The sequence below is a fragment of the Zeus faber genome, assembly GCF_960531495.2.
Source record: "Zeus faber genome assembly, chromosome: 18".
Classification (NCBI taxonomy): domain Eukaryota; kingdom Metazoa; phylum Chordata; class Actinopteri; order Zeiformes; family Zeidae; genus Zeus; species Zeus faber.
In genome coordinates this window covers 20,694,696-20,710,930 of record NC_137210.1, presented here as the reverse complement: position 1 = coordinate 20,710,930, position 16,235 = coordinate 20,694,696, and the positions used below count along the sequence as shown (strand labels likewise).

General features: G+C 45.9%; 1 protein-coding gene across 1 annotated transcript in view; it reads left to right on the top strand.

Annotated features, from left to right (window-relative positions):
- The window catches only part of LOC307243923 (tyrosine-protein phosphatase non-receptor type 4-like), a gene marked incomplete at its 3' end in the record, with an annotated part of 79,640 nt that overhangs the window by 57,539 nt on the left and 5,866 nt on the right, over positions 1-16,235 (top strand). Inside the window, 11 exon segments of the mRNA XM_080018892.1 lie at positions 2,534-2,602; positions 3,075-3,212; positions 3,879-4,040; positions 8,228-8,387; positions 9,338-9,421; positions 9,733-9,789; positions 9,923-10,079; positions 13,120-13,286; positions 14,098-14,188; positions 14,600-14,661; positions 15,861-16,007. Coding sequence (XP_079875018.1) covers positions 2,534-2,602; positions 3,075-3,212; positions 3,879-4,040; positions 8,228-8,387; positions 9,338-9,421; positions 9,733-9,789; positions 9,923-10,079; positions 13,120-13,286; positions 14,098-14,188; positions 14,600-14,661; positions 15,861-16,007 — 1,294 coding nt within the window.

The following is a 16,235-nucleotide window of genomic DNA, read 5'->3' as shown; positions in this document are numbered from 1 at the left end:
CTGTAGATACACGCCCGCGTGGCTGCATAGAGCCCTGGTAGCCATCACCGCCCGGTGTTGGAGCCAGAAATGCTTTAAAGTGCAGTTCAGCTGCTGGATGCTTCAGGAAAAAAAGGAGTTTACAAAGTCAATAAATATATATATATATATATATATATATATATATATATATATATATATATATATATATATATATTTTTTTTTTTTTTTTTTTTTTCAAGCGTTAAGGGCCTCTCAGTATGTTGGTTTACTTCTTCAAATTGGGCGTCTCGGTTGCGGTTCCTGGAGGGGCGTGGTTCCCCTGACTGACGGGCCTCTCGTTCTCGTTCGAGCAAAGGTGGGGGCGTGTTTATCCGTCCGGTGGTTTCACTCTCCACCTCAGCGTGCCAAGAATCTGCCTCGGCGCCCGGATTCCAGGGGCTCCGTTTCCTGCAAGTGAGAGCGAGCGTAAGCGCGAACTCGAGGCTTCACATTGTGCCCTTACGAAATCAACGGGTGACGTCAACCACACTCTACGGCCATTTTTTTTTTTAATGTATTTATGTTTCAGCCTGAGGACGGAGGGAAGACTCGCTCACTGGCTGTCCGCTGGTCGACATCTACTGTCGCTCATAACTTTTTTTTTGGGATGGTGAGACCAAATCTGTGTCAGTTTCACGTCGTGATGCCGGTCTTCACCTGCCTGACTTCACCCCTGACTCTGGGTTGAAATACCGGTAGGACAGATCAGGGACAGCGGAGAGGAGGTTATTTTTTATTAATTATCATTCACTTCCTGTCCATGTTGCCCTCGCTCCCTTAACACCCGTGGGTTCTCCGTCGCTCTCCTCTCTCGACGTAAACCATAAATGTGGACGGCGGACAGCGTCGGGTCGGGGCAGCTCCTCGGGGTTGTGTGACGGGGAGGAGGTGCTGAGATGCTTCGCAGAAAAACCACCAACTCAATTATTTATGGTCTTTAGGGGAAAGAGGAAAACAAAACAAGTTGACGAAACGCCCAACTACTTTATTTATTTATTTATTTATTTATTTATTTATTTATTTATTTATTTATTTATTTATTTGCAGTTCCTGAGCCTTTCAGTCTCTTGCCGTGGACACTGATCGTTACCTGGATGTCATTTTGTTCCAATGGGTGAAGGAATGTGAGGTGGGGCAAACGAATGGTAAAAAAAAAATACCCATTATGCTCAGATGGAAGCGGGCGGGAACAAATAAATTCCGTTTTTAAGTCCTTATGCAATCCTCACAACCGCCCTCATGTGCCTGCATGCGGGCCCACGTGCACAGAGACGCGCGTGCACGTGAGACCCGGGTTCTTAAATTATTCAGCGGGAGCCACTTGACAGCAACGCAGCGCGGCTGCCACCCGGCCACCATCCCCGCCGAACAAATCGCCTTTCTACCGTTGACACGCTGCCTCCTTCCTCCGCGGGGCTGTTGATCGGGGGCTGAGGTGGAACATTTCTGGACGAGCTGGGACAAAATGAAAAAATAATACAACTTCCTCCGTACACCCCAGCACAGACACACACACACACACACACACACATGGTGTTGTGACAACTCCGATTCGCTGAGGAGGGGGGAAAAAAAAAACCGCCCTTTTAAGTGTTTTATTCCTCCTCTGAAATGTGAGTGAGAGATCAAATGGGAGTGAGGAAGCCTTGTGATGCATTATTGAGCAGCCGTGCCCGCGTCTGGGACGACGGGGAGCTGTGATGTCGGGGTCTGACGGCGCGCGAGTCCTGTGCCCTTGAGATCTCGACTGGCGCCGCGGCGCGGGTAGGACACGCGTCCGACGCCGCGCTCGCTGTTTCATAAGTGATGAGATTATGGCCGCCTTCTTGTCTCTCGCTGATGTTTTATTTAATCTTTTTATAGAAGAGCGCCCCGAAGTTTATTTGATATCGGCCATTCTTTTTTTTTTTTTTCTCTCTCTCTCTCTCTCTCTCTCTCTCTCTCTCTCTCTGATTCTTGTGACGTCATCAGATACTCATTCTCGCCTTCACATGCAGCCGATCGATCGCTTCTGGAAACCACGCCCGTGTTCAGAAGCCACGCCCATCCTTTGGGTTGAGCTGGCTGTACCTGAACCTTTTCCATTCTCACCTGTTCTTGGTGCTGGCGAGAACGTTTGCACTTGTGACTCAAGGATCAGGTCATAAATGTTATATACTGTACATTACAGAGGAAACTATAAAAAACACAATGTTGGTCATTTATAAATTTAAGTATCCTGTTGGGAGTGTTGTAGAACATTTTCCCACTGCAGTTAGAGACGCCCCCTCTCTACATGGTCTTGGCTTTGATGTATTATCATTACTTTAACAATTTTATCGATAAATATTGATATTTACCGTTTTAGAACAGTTCTGTATTGATCAGACATTTTGCCCGTCCATGATGCGCTGTCGGCCGTGTTTGAAAGTGAACGCTGCTCGTTGATCTTTCTCAAGTTTTTAGGTGATTTTTTTTCATTTTTTTTTTCTTTCCTAGACCGTTAATTATTTATTTTTATTTTTTTTCGCAGTGGACGAACGGAGGTGCAGTCGGTGCAGTATGGGAAGGAGAAAGGCATCAAGGACAGAGTGTTCGCCAGGTAATATTGTTGCCGTTGTAGACGCTAGAGCGGTGACCGTTTTGTTAAAATCGTTCAATTCCACATTCACATCTTTCTATCCAAATGAAAGCAGAATTTTTTTAGCAAAATCTTAGAAAAGTCTTAGAAATGTATTAGTTAAATGGGAATTAGGTGGCTTTTTATTTTCAGTTGGATTGAGGAAATGTTTATGTTCCCATGTCCAGTGTCAATAGATAATAGATAGCAATATTCAGATAGCAGATATACAGATGGTAGGTATACATGTATTATTACAATATTATAAACTTATACTATGATAGTGCCGTAAAATGCGCAAAAGATTACATTTCAAGTTTGCAGCCCTAGTGAAATGTTTGTTCTCTTTCCGATAACCACCTGCAGTATGTTTAAGTAGCTGAATTATCTTGGGAGTTCCTCTCAAGGCCCTTGTGGCCCGAGCGGTGTAACCGATTGCTGCTCCTGGTCCGAGCAGGTCTCCCAGCAAGCCGCTGGCCAGGAAGCTTGTTGGGGGCACGGACTGGGAAGAGATGAGCAGGAACAGCCTGTCGGACGAGAGGCTGGAGACCCAGAGCCTCCCTACACGCTCTCCGCCGGGAACGCCCAACCAGTGAGTCCATCAGCAAGTCAACTCTGTTTTTTTTTGTTGTTGTTTTTTTTTTTTTTTTTTTTTTGCAATATTGTACATTTTATTGATATCATTATTTTGGTTTGCACCCGGGTCTACACATTATATGTACAGATTTTATATACGTATGCAACCTTGCACAAGTTCCTATTTTTGACGTGAAAGGATTATTGTTTCATTTTGTAGGTTTGTTGCCAATTATTTCCTATTATTTTCCTGTTACTTTATTATTAATGCCTATTGTTTTGATGTTTGCATAGCATCACATTTATATATCTTAAATAAAATTTCTGTTTTGTATTTTTGGCCATTTGTATATATTTTAATTGTAATATTTTATTATTTATAAAATATTAAATATTTGTATTATTAATTTTTATTATTTTTTCTATTTTACATTTTTTTTGATCCAATTTTATTTATTTTTTTATTCGCCTGTTGACTGTAAAGCTTTTTTTATTTTTTAATGCTGATGGCCCTTACTCAAATCCACCAAACCTCACCAGAAAAAAATCCTCATATACTGGATGTGAATGTACCTAAATAAGTGAAATGAAAATGAAAAATAAAACCGACTGTGGCTATCTGCTGTAACAACGGTTTCCCTCCGGGGGTGAATAAAGTATGTGGATGTGTGCGCCCCGGCAGGAACTCGTTGTTCGTGCAGGAGGGCACCCGCCTGCGCCCGTCGTCCGTCGGCCACCTCGTGGACCACGTGATCCACGCCTCGCCCAGCCTGCCCGTCTTCTCCTCCAACCACAAGTCGGCGGCGTCCACGCAGGCCAACAGCATCAGCCTGGACTCCACCCCGTAAGGCCCTCGCCCGCACATGCCTGACATCAGCGCAAAGTTATGGGAGAAGGCTGGGAATTTATCACTGCAATAAGCACTTCACACAATATCAAAATGTATCATACATCTGCGTATTAATTCAAAAAATTGAAGGTTAAAGTGGTAATCCGATCTTTTTTCAAGCTGGAACTTTCTGAGAAACGGCGGTTGGATGCACACGCAAACAGGGATAAAGCCGTGTAGCTGGTTGTGGTTAGTAAACTGTTGATATGGTTGAACATTCACCAAAAAAAACAACCCCCTCCAATGACAAAATACCCCCACCTCCTCGAGTGACCAAGAGAAAACAAACGAATCAACGGATCACAGGGAGGCAAACTTTGGTGGAAAAGAAAATTAGCGTCTTGGAGCCAAGATGAGGGTAAACCCGGATGTTCAAAATAAACATTGCTGTTTGAAAATGGAGACCCGTTGAGTAATCCATCCAACACGGACGACCTTACGGATTACCACTTTAAAGAAGCATCTCCTGTATGTCGGACTAATATGGTCACGTCAAGCAGCGTCACTATGAGTCAAGGTTTGCATTTCTTGACAATATACCAACCGCTCAACAAAGATGAACAACGAAGCCCTCACTTCCTGCCTTTCACGTTTTACCGTTTGATCGTATTTGCCGTCTGACGGGTGACAAGCGGACAAACCAACAGCCTGTAACTTTGCGGCGCGGCAGTAAAACTCCACTTAGAAAGAAACTTAGCTCGTAAACGACCTGCCCTCTCCCCTTATAAACACACACACACACGCACACGCACACGCACACACACACACCCTCGTGAACACACCCGCTCGCAAAAAGAAATCCCTGGCAGCCTTTTAATTCTTGGCTTTTTAATTGAACTCATCAGCTCCAGTGCCGCTGTGTCTGGCTGTGGCTCTGTGGCCGCTCACGCCCTCTCCAAGCGTCGCACGACCGAGCTGAGTGGAAAGACGGAGCTCTTTGAAACGCAGGCCATAAAATATGTGTTTACAGCGCAGAGCAGCGACGGGAGCTTATACAACAGGGCCGAGACGAGGCGTCGTTTATACCGCTGTGTGTGTTGTGTGTGTGTTATTTGTGTGTGGGTTCTGTGTTTATAGCCCTTATAGACTCAAAAATATCTGGTAAATTCTCTAAATTAATTGGCCGTAAAGCTGCTGCTCCCGTGTGGAATAAAGTGATTTGACGTGGTTTTTTAAGATAACTAATAAAAAAAACGAAATTAAAAATGTTTAAAAAAAAAATGTAATCAAATTTTGTAAAATTTATGAATTTACAATTTTTATTTCTCTTTGTACTTCTCTTTTTATAAATTTTTTAAAGTGTTTTTTTTTTTCTGTGTTTTGCGGGGGATATCCAGGGTTGCCTTCCTGACCTGTGTCCTCTCCTGTGCTTTTTAATCTCATTCTTTATGACTTATGAGGAATGAGGAATCAGCAGGGAGCCAAAAAAAAACCCAAAAAAAACACAGAGATTCCTAAGAACATTCATAAAATATTGTTGAAATTGAAATTCCGGGGGCAAATAACGTGCTGGTGTCGTGCCACCCTGCGCCCAACACTCAAGGATTTCACTCAATATTTAACGCTGTGTCGGTTTGTATAAAAACTCGAGATTAGCGAACCCTCCGAAGGAAATGTATCCCACTCCGGCATCCTGTCGTCGTTTTCCGGGTCTGTTTCTTTCAGTCGGTGAAGATGGACGACGGCTTGATGTCGCTCTTTGTAACTCCTCTTCTCCTTTTTTTGTTTTTAAATCAAGCTCAAGCTTTCATCAGGTTTCATCGCAGCCTGTCGGCGTTGCGGCCAAAATAATACTCAGCTGTCCTCCTCTGTGTGATCTGGAGCAAACTCACCCTAAATGTACTGCAGACAGCACACATCCCCTGGTCTGTTGGTGGTAGCGTGTGTGTGTGTGTGTGTGTGCGTGTGTGTGTGTGCGTGTGTGTGTGCGTGCGTGTGCGTGTGCCCACCCACATGCATTAGTGTGTGCGCGTGTGGGTGTATGTGTATACACTAAACAGATGGAACGCCTCTCAGTTTGAAACCAGGTTGATTAAGTAACATTACAGCGCTAGTTTCCCACCTACAATAGTCTACTTGCATATATACTGTACTCACACACACACACACACACATATGCACGCACACATAGAGAATCCCAAATACACATGCTGTGCCAAGTCTCCTCACTTTGAGGTCGCAGAGCCAAAAGATTACATAATCACCTTCCTTCGACAGCATGCATTGCACCCAGTGTGAGACAGACGCACACACTCACACACATAAACGTCACAACATCCGTACATATGCTGCCCTCTGTCAGCGATAAACACAAGCGTGTGCTCGCAGCTTATCATTAACATTACAGGATGTAACGTAATGTCATGATGAAACCACATAGAGCTGAGGACAAACCAAACCGCCAAACTTGTGTCGTAATAACATATAAATTAGAGATGAGTGAGTGAGCCCAATATGGGCAGGCAATGATAGTAGCAGTAATAAACTGGTATAATTAATATTATATGAATACATCTATAGTCTGGCGAGACAGCAGTGAAAATGTGACATTATAATAATAGCAATTGCATTGATAGACAATAATAAGGATATAATACTATTGATTGATAGATACTTGGTTCATCCCCGGAGGGAAATTGCAGTGTCACAAGTGCTCACACTAAAAAGTACAAGCAAAGAGAATGAAGTAATAAGAATAAAAATGGGGGTAAAGAAAATTATAATAGGGAATGAACCTGAAAATGAACTAGAAGATAGGAACATTTGGAAATGTACAATAATCCTAAAAAATAATAAGCAATAACAATAAACCTAACAATAAATATAAACAACAAAGCAAAGAAATGAACAATAAATGGGCAAAAAAATTGGCACTTTACGAGAAGCCTAAAAATTAACAAGAAGATAGACGACATGTTGCTCACACGTCAGGATACGATCCAAAATATTGTGTGAAGGCGCAGCGGTCCTGCGAATGTGATCTGATTTTCGGTCCCGTGGAGACGCTGCGATCCGACCCTGCGCTGAGAGCCGACCTCCTGTTGACCCACAGTAAACGTGTGTGTGTGTGTGTGTGTGTGTGTGTGTGTGTGTGTGTGTGTGTGTGTGTGTGTGTGTGTGTGTGTGTGTGTGTGTGTGTGTGTGTGTGTGTGTGTGTGTGTGTGTGTGTGTGTGGGAGTGTGTGTGTGTGTGTGTGTGGGAGTGTGTGTGTGTGTGTGTGTGTGTGTGAGTTAAAGACACAAAGTGGCACCAGCAGCAGCCCAAACAAAGGCAATGTGCTTTGACTGGTGCACACACCCCCAAGGAGCATGTCTGCACACACACTGCAATGACTTACATTGACACCCCTGAGACTTAACCATGCTGCTGCTGAAAGCTCTACCTGAATTTTCCATGTTGCATCATCGCCAATACACACACACACACACACACACACACACACACACACACACACACACACACACATTGCCTTTAACCGTCTGGATCTCATGGGGGCAAAAAAAGGTTTGCTTACCTTGTAACCTTCTCTTGAGGTTGACGCGGTGTGATTAACACAATGTTATTTACGCACCCCGGTGCTTCTCCTGCGCTTTTACTTTCCCGTCCGTGCGCTTTTATTTTCTCGTTGCTCGACTTTTTCTCGTATCTTGTTACTCTTCTTATCGTGAAAGTACCTCGAAACTACCGCACGCGTGAGTAATGGAGAAGCAGACGGGGCTTGGGTGTTGGGCAGGTTCGACGTCCAATACAAATATTGATATTACAATTTTCAAATTGATTCAGAAATTGAAACACTATCTTACTCAGCCCTAATTGTAACAGGAAACGGGTTAATCCAAGAAAATAAGTTTGCAAGCTAGTTCCAACCTTATATTTTAGGGTAGTTACCATCACTGTTGAACCATATAACACGAGTGACAAATAGCGCCCCCTAAAGGCGGCCATAGAAACTATACCAACAACGCCATACATGGCGGCAAAATAAAACCATACTACTGATTGTACCTTTAAACTACTTGTTTGTTAGTCACACTTTGCAGTTTGAAATTCAAAATCCTGCATACATGACTCTCATTGCCATATTTTGTCCTTCCTCTCTCTCTCTCTCTCTCTCTCTCTCTCTCTATCCCTCTCTCTCCCAGCTCTCCGGAGGGCTTGGACGGCCAGCCCCCGGCTCTGCCCCCCAAGCAGTTGAGCAGGAAGACGCTGAGCCAGATCATCCAGGCGCACTCCCAGCAGAGCCTGCTGGACAACCACCTCAACGAGATGTACGACGTCCCCGTCAACGCCGACAAGACCACGGTGAGCGCGGGGCACGCGGGGCGCGGGGCACGCGGGTCGGGGGGGCGCGCGGGTCATCCTGCTTCGGGCTGAGCCGGCGTCCCCCGCCCCGCGCGATGCAGGATGAACTAAGAGACACTGAGATGAGAATTACAGGCATGAATAGAAAGTGATTTCTAGGTGAGTAGCATTGGGCAGTCAAAATTAAGCAATGTAGTTTCCTTGTGGTAGTCACTATAATAAGCCCTTCCATGTGCTAAATGATGTTATATGGTACGCCTGCATAGTACATAAGAGAAACGATTTAGAGCAGCAGTTCCCTACCTTTTATAACCCTGCTCTTAGGTCCCAAGGTTCTTCAATCTCATTTTCATCTTTTCTTTCCTTTTATTTTATTATTTTGGAGCCAGCGCCACACATTTTAGGTGGTATGGTTAGGGTATAGGTGTAGTATCCCATTCAGGCCTATACTGTTAGCAACAGATTGAGCGAGCCTAAAGAAGAATCTTTCTCGATATACCTCCAAAGCTGACAGTGCATTCCTGGTCAAAGTGCTGGTGTTCCACGTTGCATATTCATGTCAAATGTAGTATCTGATCAGCTGCTTTTATTATATTATCATTTCATCGTGTCCAAATGGATTATATTGTGATATAATACATACTTAATTATTCATATGTATATAATATGTATCTAAACATTTAAAACCCATTTAACCATCTTTTTTTAAACATGTCATTCAGATATCAGTTTGTTTCCTTGGTGCATTTCATGTGACCCAAAGGTTTTCCTGATTGAGGGTTTATTATTGTTAATATATAATAAAACAATGATTTTTTATTTTTTTATTTCTACAATTATTATAGTAGTGTTTTCACTTGCTGTGTTTTAAACTTGCTGGCAGTAAAACCAGTGATGTAGCTCCAGTTCCGTTCATAACCCCTTCATCCTCTGTGTGTGAATCCACTCAGCTGAACGGCGTCGTCCCTCACGACAACCTGGTGCTGATCAAGATGAGACCCGATGAACACGGACGCTTTGGCTTTAACGTCAAGGTGAGGAAACTTTTATTTATTGTACAACCCCGGTGACTCAAGTCTCATTGTGATGCACGAGAACTGTCGACGATAGATTCCAGTTTCATTCCTAGGGTCATGGCAGGCAACTTGGCTTTTCTATTTCATACTTCATTCATTTTTTTTTGTTTTTTTTTCACATTTATTTAGCTTTCTCTTTGTTTAACTTTTTGTTAAAATACAAATTTTAAGTCATGTGATTTAATCATATTCACATTTTCGCAGAATGCTGCTTTGCGTATTAAGTTATTTTCCAGATCCTGACTCCTTGCCCGTTTGTTTGCTTCCAGGGAGGAGCCGACCAAAAGATGCCTATCATTGTGTCTCGAGTGGCTCCAGGCACATCGGTACTTACACGCATGCGCACACACACACACACACACACACACACACACACACACACACGCACACGCACGCACACACACCGCATGCCAACTAAACTGACAAGCCCTCCCTCCTCCTCCTCCTCCTCCCCCGCAGGCGGACCTGTGCGTGCCACGCCTCAACGAGGGCGACCAGGTCGTCCTGATCAACGGCAGAGACATCTCGGACCACACCCACGACCAGGTGGTCATGTTCATCAAGGCCAGCTGCGAGAGCCACTCCGGGGAGCTCATTCTATTGGTCAGACCAAACGGTAAGCCGCTCTTCTTGACCAGCGCCTCTGCTCTGTGACCCCATCCGACAGGAGGTTTGTGACCGATTTACTTTTTTTTTTTAAATGTTATTTAATTTTTTATTATTTTGCTGAAATTTGGACTTCTGTACATATATGCATCGTCCAGCGTGCTTGAGTATGTGAGGAAAAATAACAATAGCTTTTTTGGAGGTTATTGTCACATATAGAGTAGTCCCGAAGCGGCCTTTTGTCCGTGCCGAGGCTGGAGCTTTGTGCAGCCCTTTGGGGAATGTGCTCACCCCGCCCATTGTTTTCATTGTCCCGCGGACGGACGCCACAACAGCACAGACGGGGCTGGAGTCTTGCCGCTTTTTAGGTTGTTGTTGGCACTCGTGCAGCATAAATCCAAGACCTTACCTACTGCATGCTGCTTACTAACTTACTAAGTGCCTTACCACCTGAGCTCCTCACTTCCCCCCGAACGAGGACTCCTTCCTGGCGGCCCTGAGACGATTTACAGCTCGATGGGGAGCGCCTGCTGAATGACTCTCTGAAGCCCATCAGAAGATTGCCTCCGTGCCTCCGACCCTCCAGCTGCATCTCCCTTCGGTGGGGATATGGGAACAAAAGATCCCACCCCGTTAGGGCAGAATTATACACCGCCATTGGTGCCCAGCCAGTTTAAGAGGAAGTGCTGCTGACCACACTTCTTGAGGCTATATCTCCTCCAACCGTCTAACTCTCCTCTCCCTCCTGATGGCGCAGCCTGGTGGCTCTCTGCCTCTGATAGTGTATAGCCTGAGACAAATGTCCTGCTGAAGTCGCTGAAGATGGAGACACAAGCCTCGGCAAAACCGTTTCTGGTTCCACTTTAACAGCCCATGTCTGCCCAGTTTGCACCCTGTTGGCCCATTGGTCGGGTTGTGAAGACCCAGCTGACGTAGATATTAAAGACGGGTTTACGTGAGACCTGTCCCCAAATGGATTGATCTGCCTGCCTTTTCCTCAAGATGGAGATGTAGACAGTGAAGCTAACATGTAGGACGTTGGTATATTTGTTTTTTTGGTACGTATTACACGTATTTGGGCGCGGCTGTAGAAAACACCCCAATGAGTGTTTGTGTTTATAAAGGTTGCCTATGGAAGAATGGCGTGTAGCGAGAGGGGGATCCAGTCGTTATGGAAACACACGTCACCACATTGGGGGAATTCCCCACATAGCCTACCGTTCCCTGGTTGCCACAGCTACTGGGGGAGGGGGGGCATCATTATGTGATGTAATTTTGACATCATGCGTGAGATGGCAGAAAGCAAAAGGATTTATCCGGAGAATGCCGGTTCAGAAGTGGCGTGATTGCTCAACTGGGGATGGAAAGGGAAGACATTTGCACAGCATACAAAGTAAGATGGGAGTCATTCACAGTAAGGGGAGGAATAGGCTTGGACAGACCATAACAACAAGGGTAAGAGTTGGATACGGCGAGCTGGACAAGTTACTGTTCATCCCAGGGAAAAATCGGAGAGAAAGGCGTGAGTATTTCCTGCAAGAAGAGTCGGTTCAGCGCCATGTTATAGTCAGGTGTCAAAGACGGCGGAGGGAGCCGGCAGGAGTGGAAATTCCCACAGGAAAAAACATTTGGTTGAATTTGGTTGAAGTGGGATTCTTGGTGGGGTGAGTCTGGGGAGGCGTGCGGAGTCCTGATCATGTTTCTGAGACCAGACAAACAACAGGAGGGTGTGAATGGAGCGGAACGGGACACAAGTTGCCGTTAAAAACCCTAACCCCGAGCCGCCATTGGTTTGAGGCCGACGCAAAAGGCGCATAGATATGACATCGTATCAATAAATCCTCCTCAGCCTGTGTCAAAATAGAGACCCCGGAGGCGAGCGCCAGCATTTCCCAACCAGACCCTTGCTCCGTCATAAACCGTTTTACAATGACTAGAATGTTAATCGCCGCCATATTTTGATAAAACCCTGACATTCGCGTGCGGGTCAATGGAGATTGAGTTGAGATTGGGTTCAGAAAGAGCATCTGCAGTCTCCCGCCGGAGCCATCGCCGGTGCCGTAATCTACCCCGCACCAACGTTACGGAGAGGACGCAACCGGGAAAAAAAACAGTCTCTTCACGCGCTCTGTATTGATACACGGGAAGCAACATTTCTAAAGACAGTATGTAAAATCCTTCACTGCCATGTTTCGATCCATCGTCCTTTCAGTTGTCGCTCGCTCGCCGCGGCCCGAAGGGACCGGCGAAACATTTTCCCTGCATGAGGATCAGGGACGAGGGCGATGATGAGAGATGGAGATTCTTGCATTTTAAATGGGTCACAGAGGGATTTGTTCATTTTGGTCTTACATAAAAGTGCATATATGATTGCATAAGCGTTTTGAATTCACACAAACTCACGGGTCATTTAAATATGTCTGACCTTTTCATCCTTTTTTTTGAGGGCAAACACCAGGCCGAAATTACACGTACGGGCTTGAAGGCAAGGGAGCCAGTGACTCTGATCCTGGGTGTATTTGCTACTACAGCTAAAAGGATAGACTCTGCGTTTCCAACCCAGGCCTTAATAAAAATGTTGGTTCCTATCGTTGTGCTGTAGGTTGCCATAGTCTCTTACGATGAAGTGGGTATAGCCAAAAAATAAAAAATAAAATAAGGCCGGTTTGCGGAAGTGAAAGAGTCAATAAAACCCAGACGATCCTGAGAAAATGCAGCTTTTGCAACCTTGGGTTTCCGTTAAGCGCAGCGAGAAGTTGTGACAGAGGTTTCTCAATGGCAAAGCGTGGAGTGAGGTCGTGGTATGAACCAGTTATAATTGATGGGAACCAGCTTTTTAATCAGACCTGGGTTGAAGAGTTGGGAACCAATCCTTTAAAACCAAACACTCTATTAAAATGACATTTTTAAACATACACACACACACACACACACACACAAATACACGCACGCACACACACACACACACACACACACACACACACACACACACACACACACACCCCATTCGAGGTCAAACGTCTTTAAACGGTGACGCGTTCCCTCCACAGCCATCTACGACGTGGTGGAGGAGAAGGCCGACTCCGAGCCGGACTTCCAGTACATCCCGGAGAAGTCTCCGCAGGACCCCGCCCAGATTGACCAGCACGCCTGGAGGGACTCCATGGTGGCGCTGAAGGAAGGCCTCACCAGCGGAGCCATACTTGCACAGTTTGATGTGAGTGGCGCCAGCGGGCGGCCAGGGGGGGTGGCACACATGCTGATATGCGCACACGCACACACACACACACACACACACACACACACACACACACATATTGTAGAAAAGCTGAAGGAAATGGCAGCTTTATCCCTGCTCGGCCAGGGAGGGAGAGACGTGTGGCATATTGTTTCCTCAGCCACATTCACATGACTTCCTGCTGTTTATCAAAAGCGCTTTTAACTGCTTCCTGTTTTAGTGTCTCACTGGGTTATTAGTGGGGAGGAATGCGCACACACACGCACACACACACGCACACGCACACACACACACACACACACACACACACACACACGCACACACACACACACTAAAGATTGCAAACACTCATACCCGCCTGAGTAGGAGTGGATTGTAAAGAGTGTAGTTGTAGTTATTGGTGTCACCCCGAGCCCCTGTAACAGGAAGACCAGTCTGAGCCTTCATATACTGAGCTTGTAATCTTTTAAAATGTGCTGGTGTGTGTGTGCGTGTGTGTGTCAGTGAAAGCAGCTTACGAGGGAAGCCAGTTGTGTTGTGAAGCCAGACATGGCAGCATTCTCAGACATATTTCTTCTGCTTATGCCTCTAAACTGCATAGCTTATCTCACAGACGTCGGACGCACAAAGAGCTCCGTCGTGTGTTTTTGGGTTAAAAACTGCCCATGCTGCACATGTGTGTCTTAAATGATGTGGACTTAGCGGGTTTTTCCCGGCACATTTCTGCGTGCCGTGTGCGAGGAGTTGGGTGATTGGAGTGGATGTTCTGAATTGATTCCTTTCTTCACAGCAACTTTACCGGAAGAGGCCGGGAATGACCATGCTGTGTGCCAAGTTACCTCAGAACGTTTCCAAAAACCGCTACAGAGACATCTCCCCCTGTACGTGCTCCCTTCACTGTTATTACGTCAAACTCTCTCTCTCTCTCTCTCTCATATGGTTGATAAATAGAGTCGTAATCCGTGGGATTATCAACTTAAAAAAAAAAATCCCATATATTTTTTTTAGCTTGGACTTTTTAAGAACCAGTCATTTCATGCTTTCACGCATATGCGCGTGCCGTTTCCACTGTCGGTGGCAAGGCCCGCCACATTAATAATTAAATAAATAAAGTCTTCTGCATGTTTGTGCATTTAAACGCTGTTTGGATGTTAACTGATTGCCGCTGTCAATGACGCCGGTGTAATCCTCCTCTTTTGTCCTTCTTTCTCACGATTGTTTCCTTTCTCTTTTTTTTCTGTCTTTACGCGGACCCCCTATCCCCCACCCTGTCCTCTCTCCGTTTTCTCCAGACGACGCCACGCGGGTCATTCTGAAAAGCACAGATGACTACATCAATGCAAATTACATCAACGTGAGTTTTCCTCCCTCTCGTCGCCATCTCTCCTCACCCCCCCCCCCCCCACTCCTCTCTCTCTCTCTCTCTCTCCCCCTCTCTTTCGCGCCCTTCTCCATTGTTGTGAAGACGGCTGTTATCACACGGGGAGCGGGTGGGCGTTCTCTTCTGTTGACAATCACATCAGTAAAAACACCGACGCAGTGTGGATCGTTAGGTTCCTGTCGTGATTGCACCGGGGAGTTAATTAAGAGGATTGTTTCCACGCAGCGATGAAGCCGCTCGCGTGGCGTCCCATGTTTTTCTCTGAAAAAACCTTGCAGCCCCCTTCGCCCGGTTCCGCCGACACGTTCTATTTGGGATATTATCTTTTCTAGCGTCTTAACTCATGGAGGTTCATTGCTTTATTAGTGGAGGTGTAGAAGCTGTCAGGATGTGGACGGACGTAGACGCAATTTTTCCATCTTGTTTTATTAAAAATGTTGGTTCCCATCATTTATAACTGTTCGCGGCACAAACTCGCCGAATGCCGCACTTTTTGGAAACTTACTACTCGGCCGCAGCTTCTCAGGGTGCTGAAATACAGCCCAATGGGGCCAAACAATGAACACACGCACGCACGCACGCACGCACGCACGCACGCACGCACGCACGCACGCACGCACGCACGCACTCGCGCGTGTCTTCATATCACATCTCATTTTAAACTGCTTTTTGCAGTCTTCCAGGCCGGAGCGGCGGCTTCAGTACATTGACAGTAGGAAGCGACGCGACTTCCTATTTCTTGTCTCTTACGTTAGCCTTCACTCACTAAAAGGAGTTGTGATATTATTTTTTGAAGTTTTCTCACCGCCGCAGAAGAGTGGTAAGTTTCTCCATTGTGCAGCATGGGTTGTGCAAGGTTCTGCTCTGAACAGTTCTGAACAATGGGAACCAACATTTTAAGAAGGCCTGCCGTGATATAATAATGGCTGTAAAAATCAGTGTACTCCTTACATGAAAAGAAGTACGTTCAGGATTATTTTGCTGGAGTGTGATAGTTTCTTCAGAAAATTAAAAGCCGAGCTCTCAGGGTAGGAAGACGTAGCACCACATCCTCTTATTGTAAACCCTCCGGAGGCAAAAAGATGAAGAGACCGGGCCCCGGCGGACCGCGTCCTCTCACCACTTCCTCTTTTTTCCCCACCCCTCTCTCTATTTTTCCTCTCTCTCTTCAGATGGAGATCCCGGCCTCCAGTCTGATCAACCGCTACATCGCGTGCCAGGGGCCACTGCCCAACACCTGCCCTGACTTCTGGCAGATGACCTGGGAGCAGGGCTCGTCCATGGTGGTCATGCTGACCACGCAGGTGGAGCGTGGGCGGGTATGCAGCCGTGAACATAACAACACCTGGGTGGAGGGTTGTTGTTATTAACATAATACTGGGATGGAGGGTTGTTATTGACATACTACTGGGATGGAGGGTTGTTGTTATTGACATACTACTGGGATGGAGGGTTGTTGTTATTAACATACGACTGGGATGGAGGGTTGTTGTTATTGACATACAACTGGGACTTTGAGTAAGTGATTTGTCCGAAAATCTGCCTTA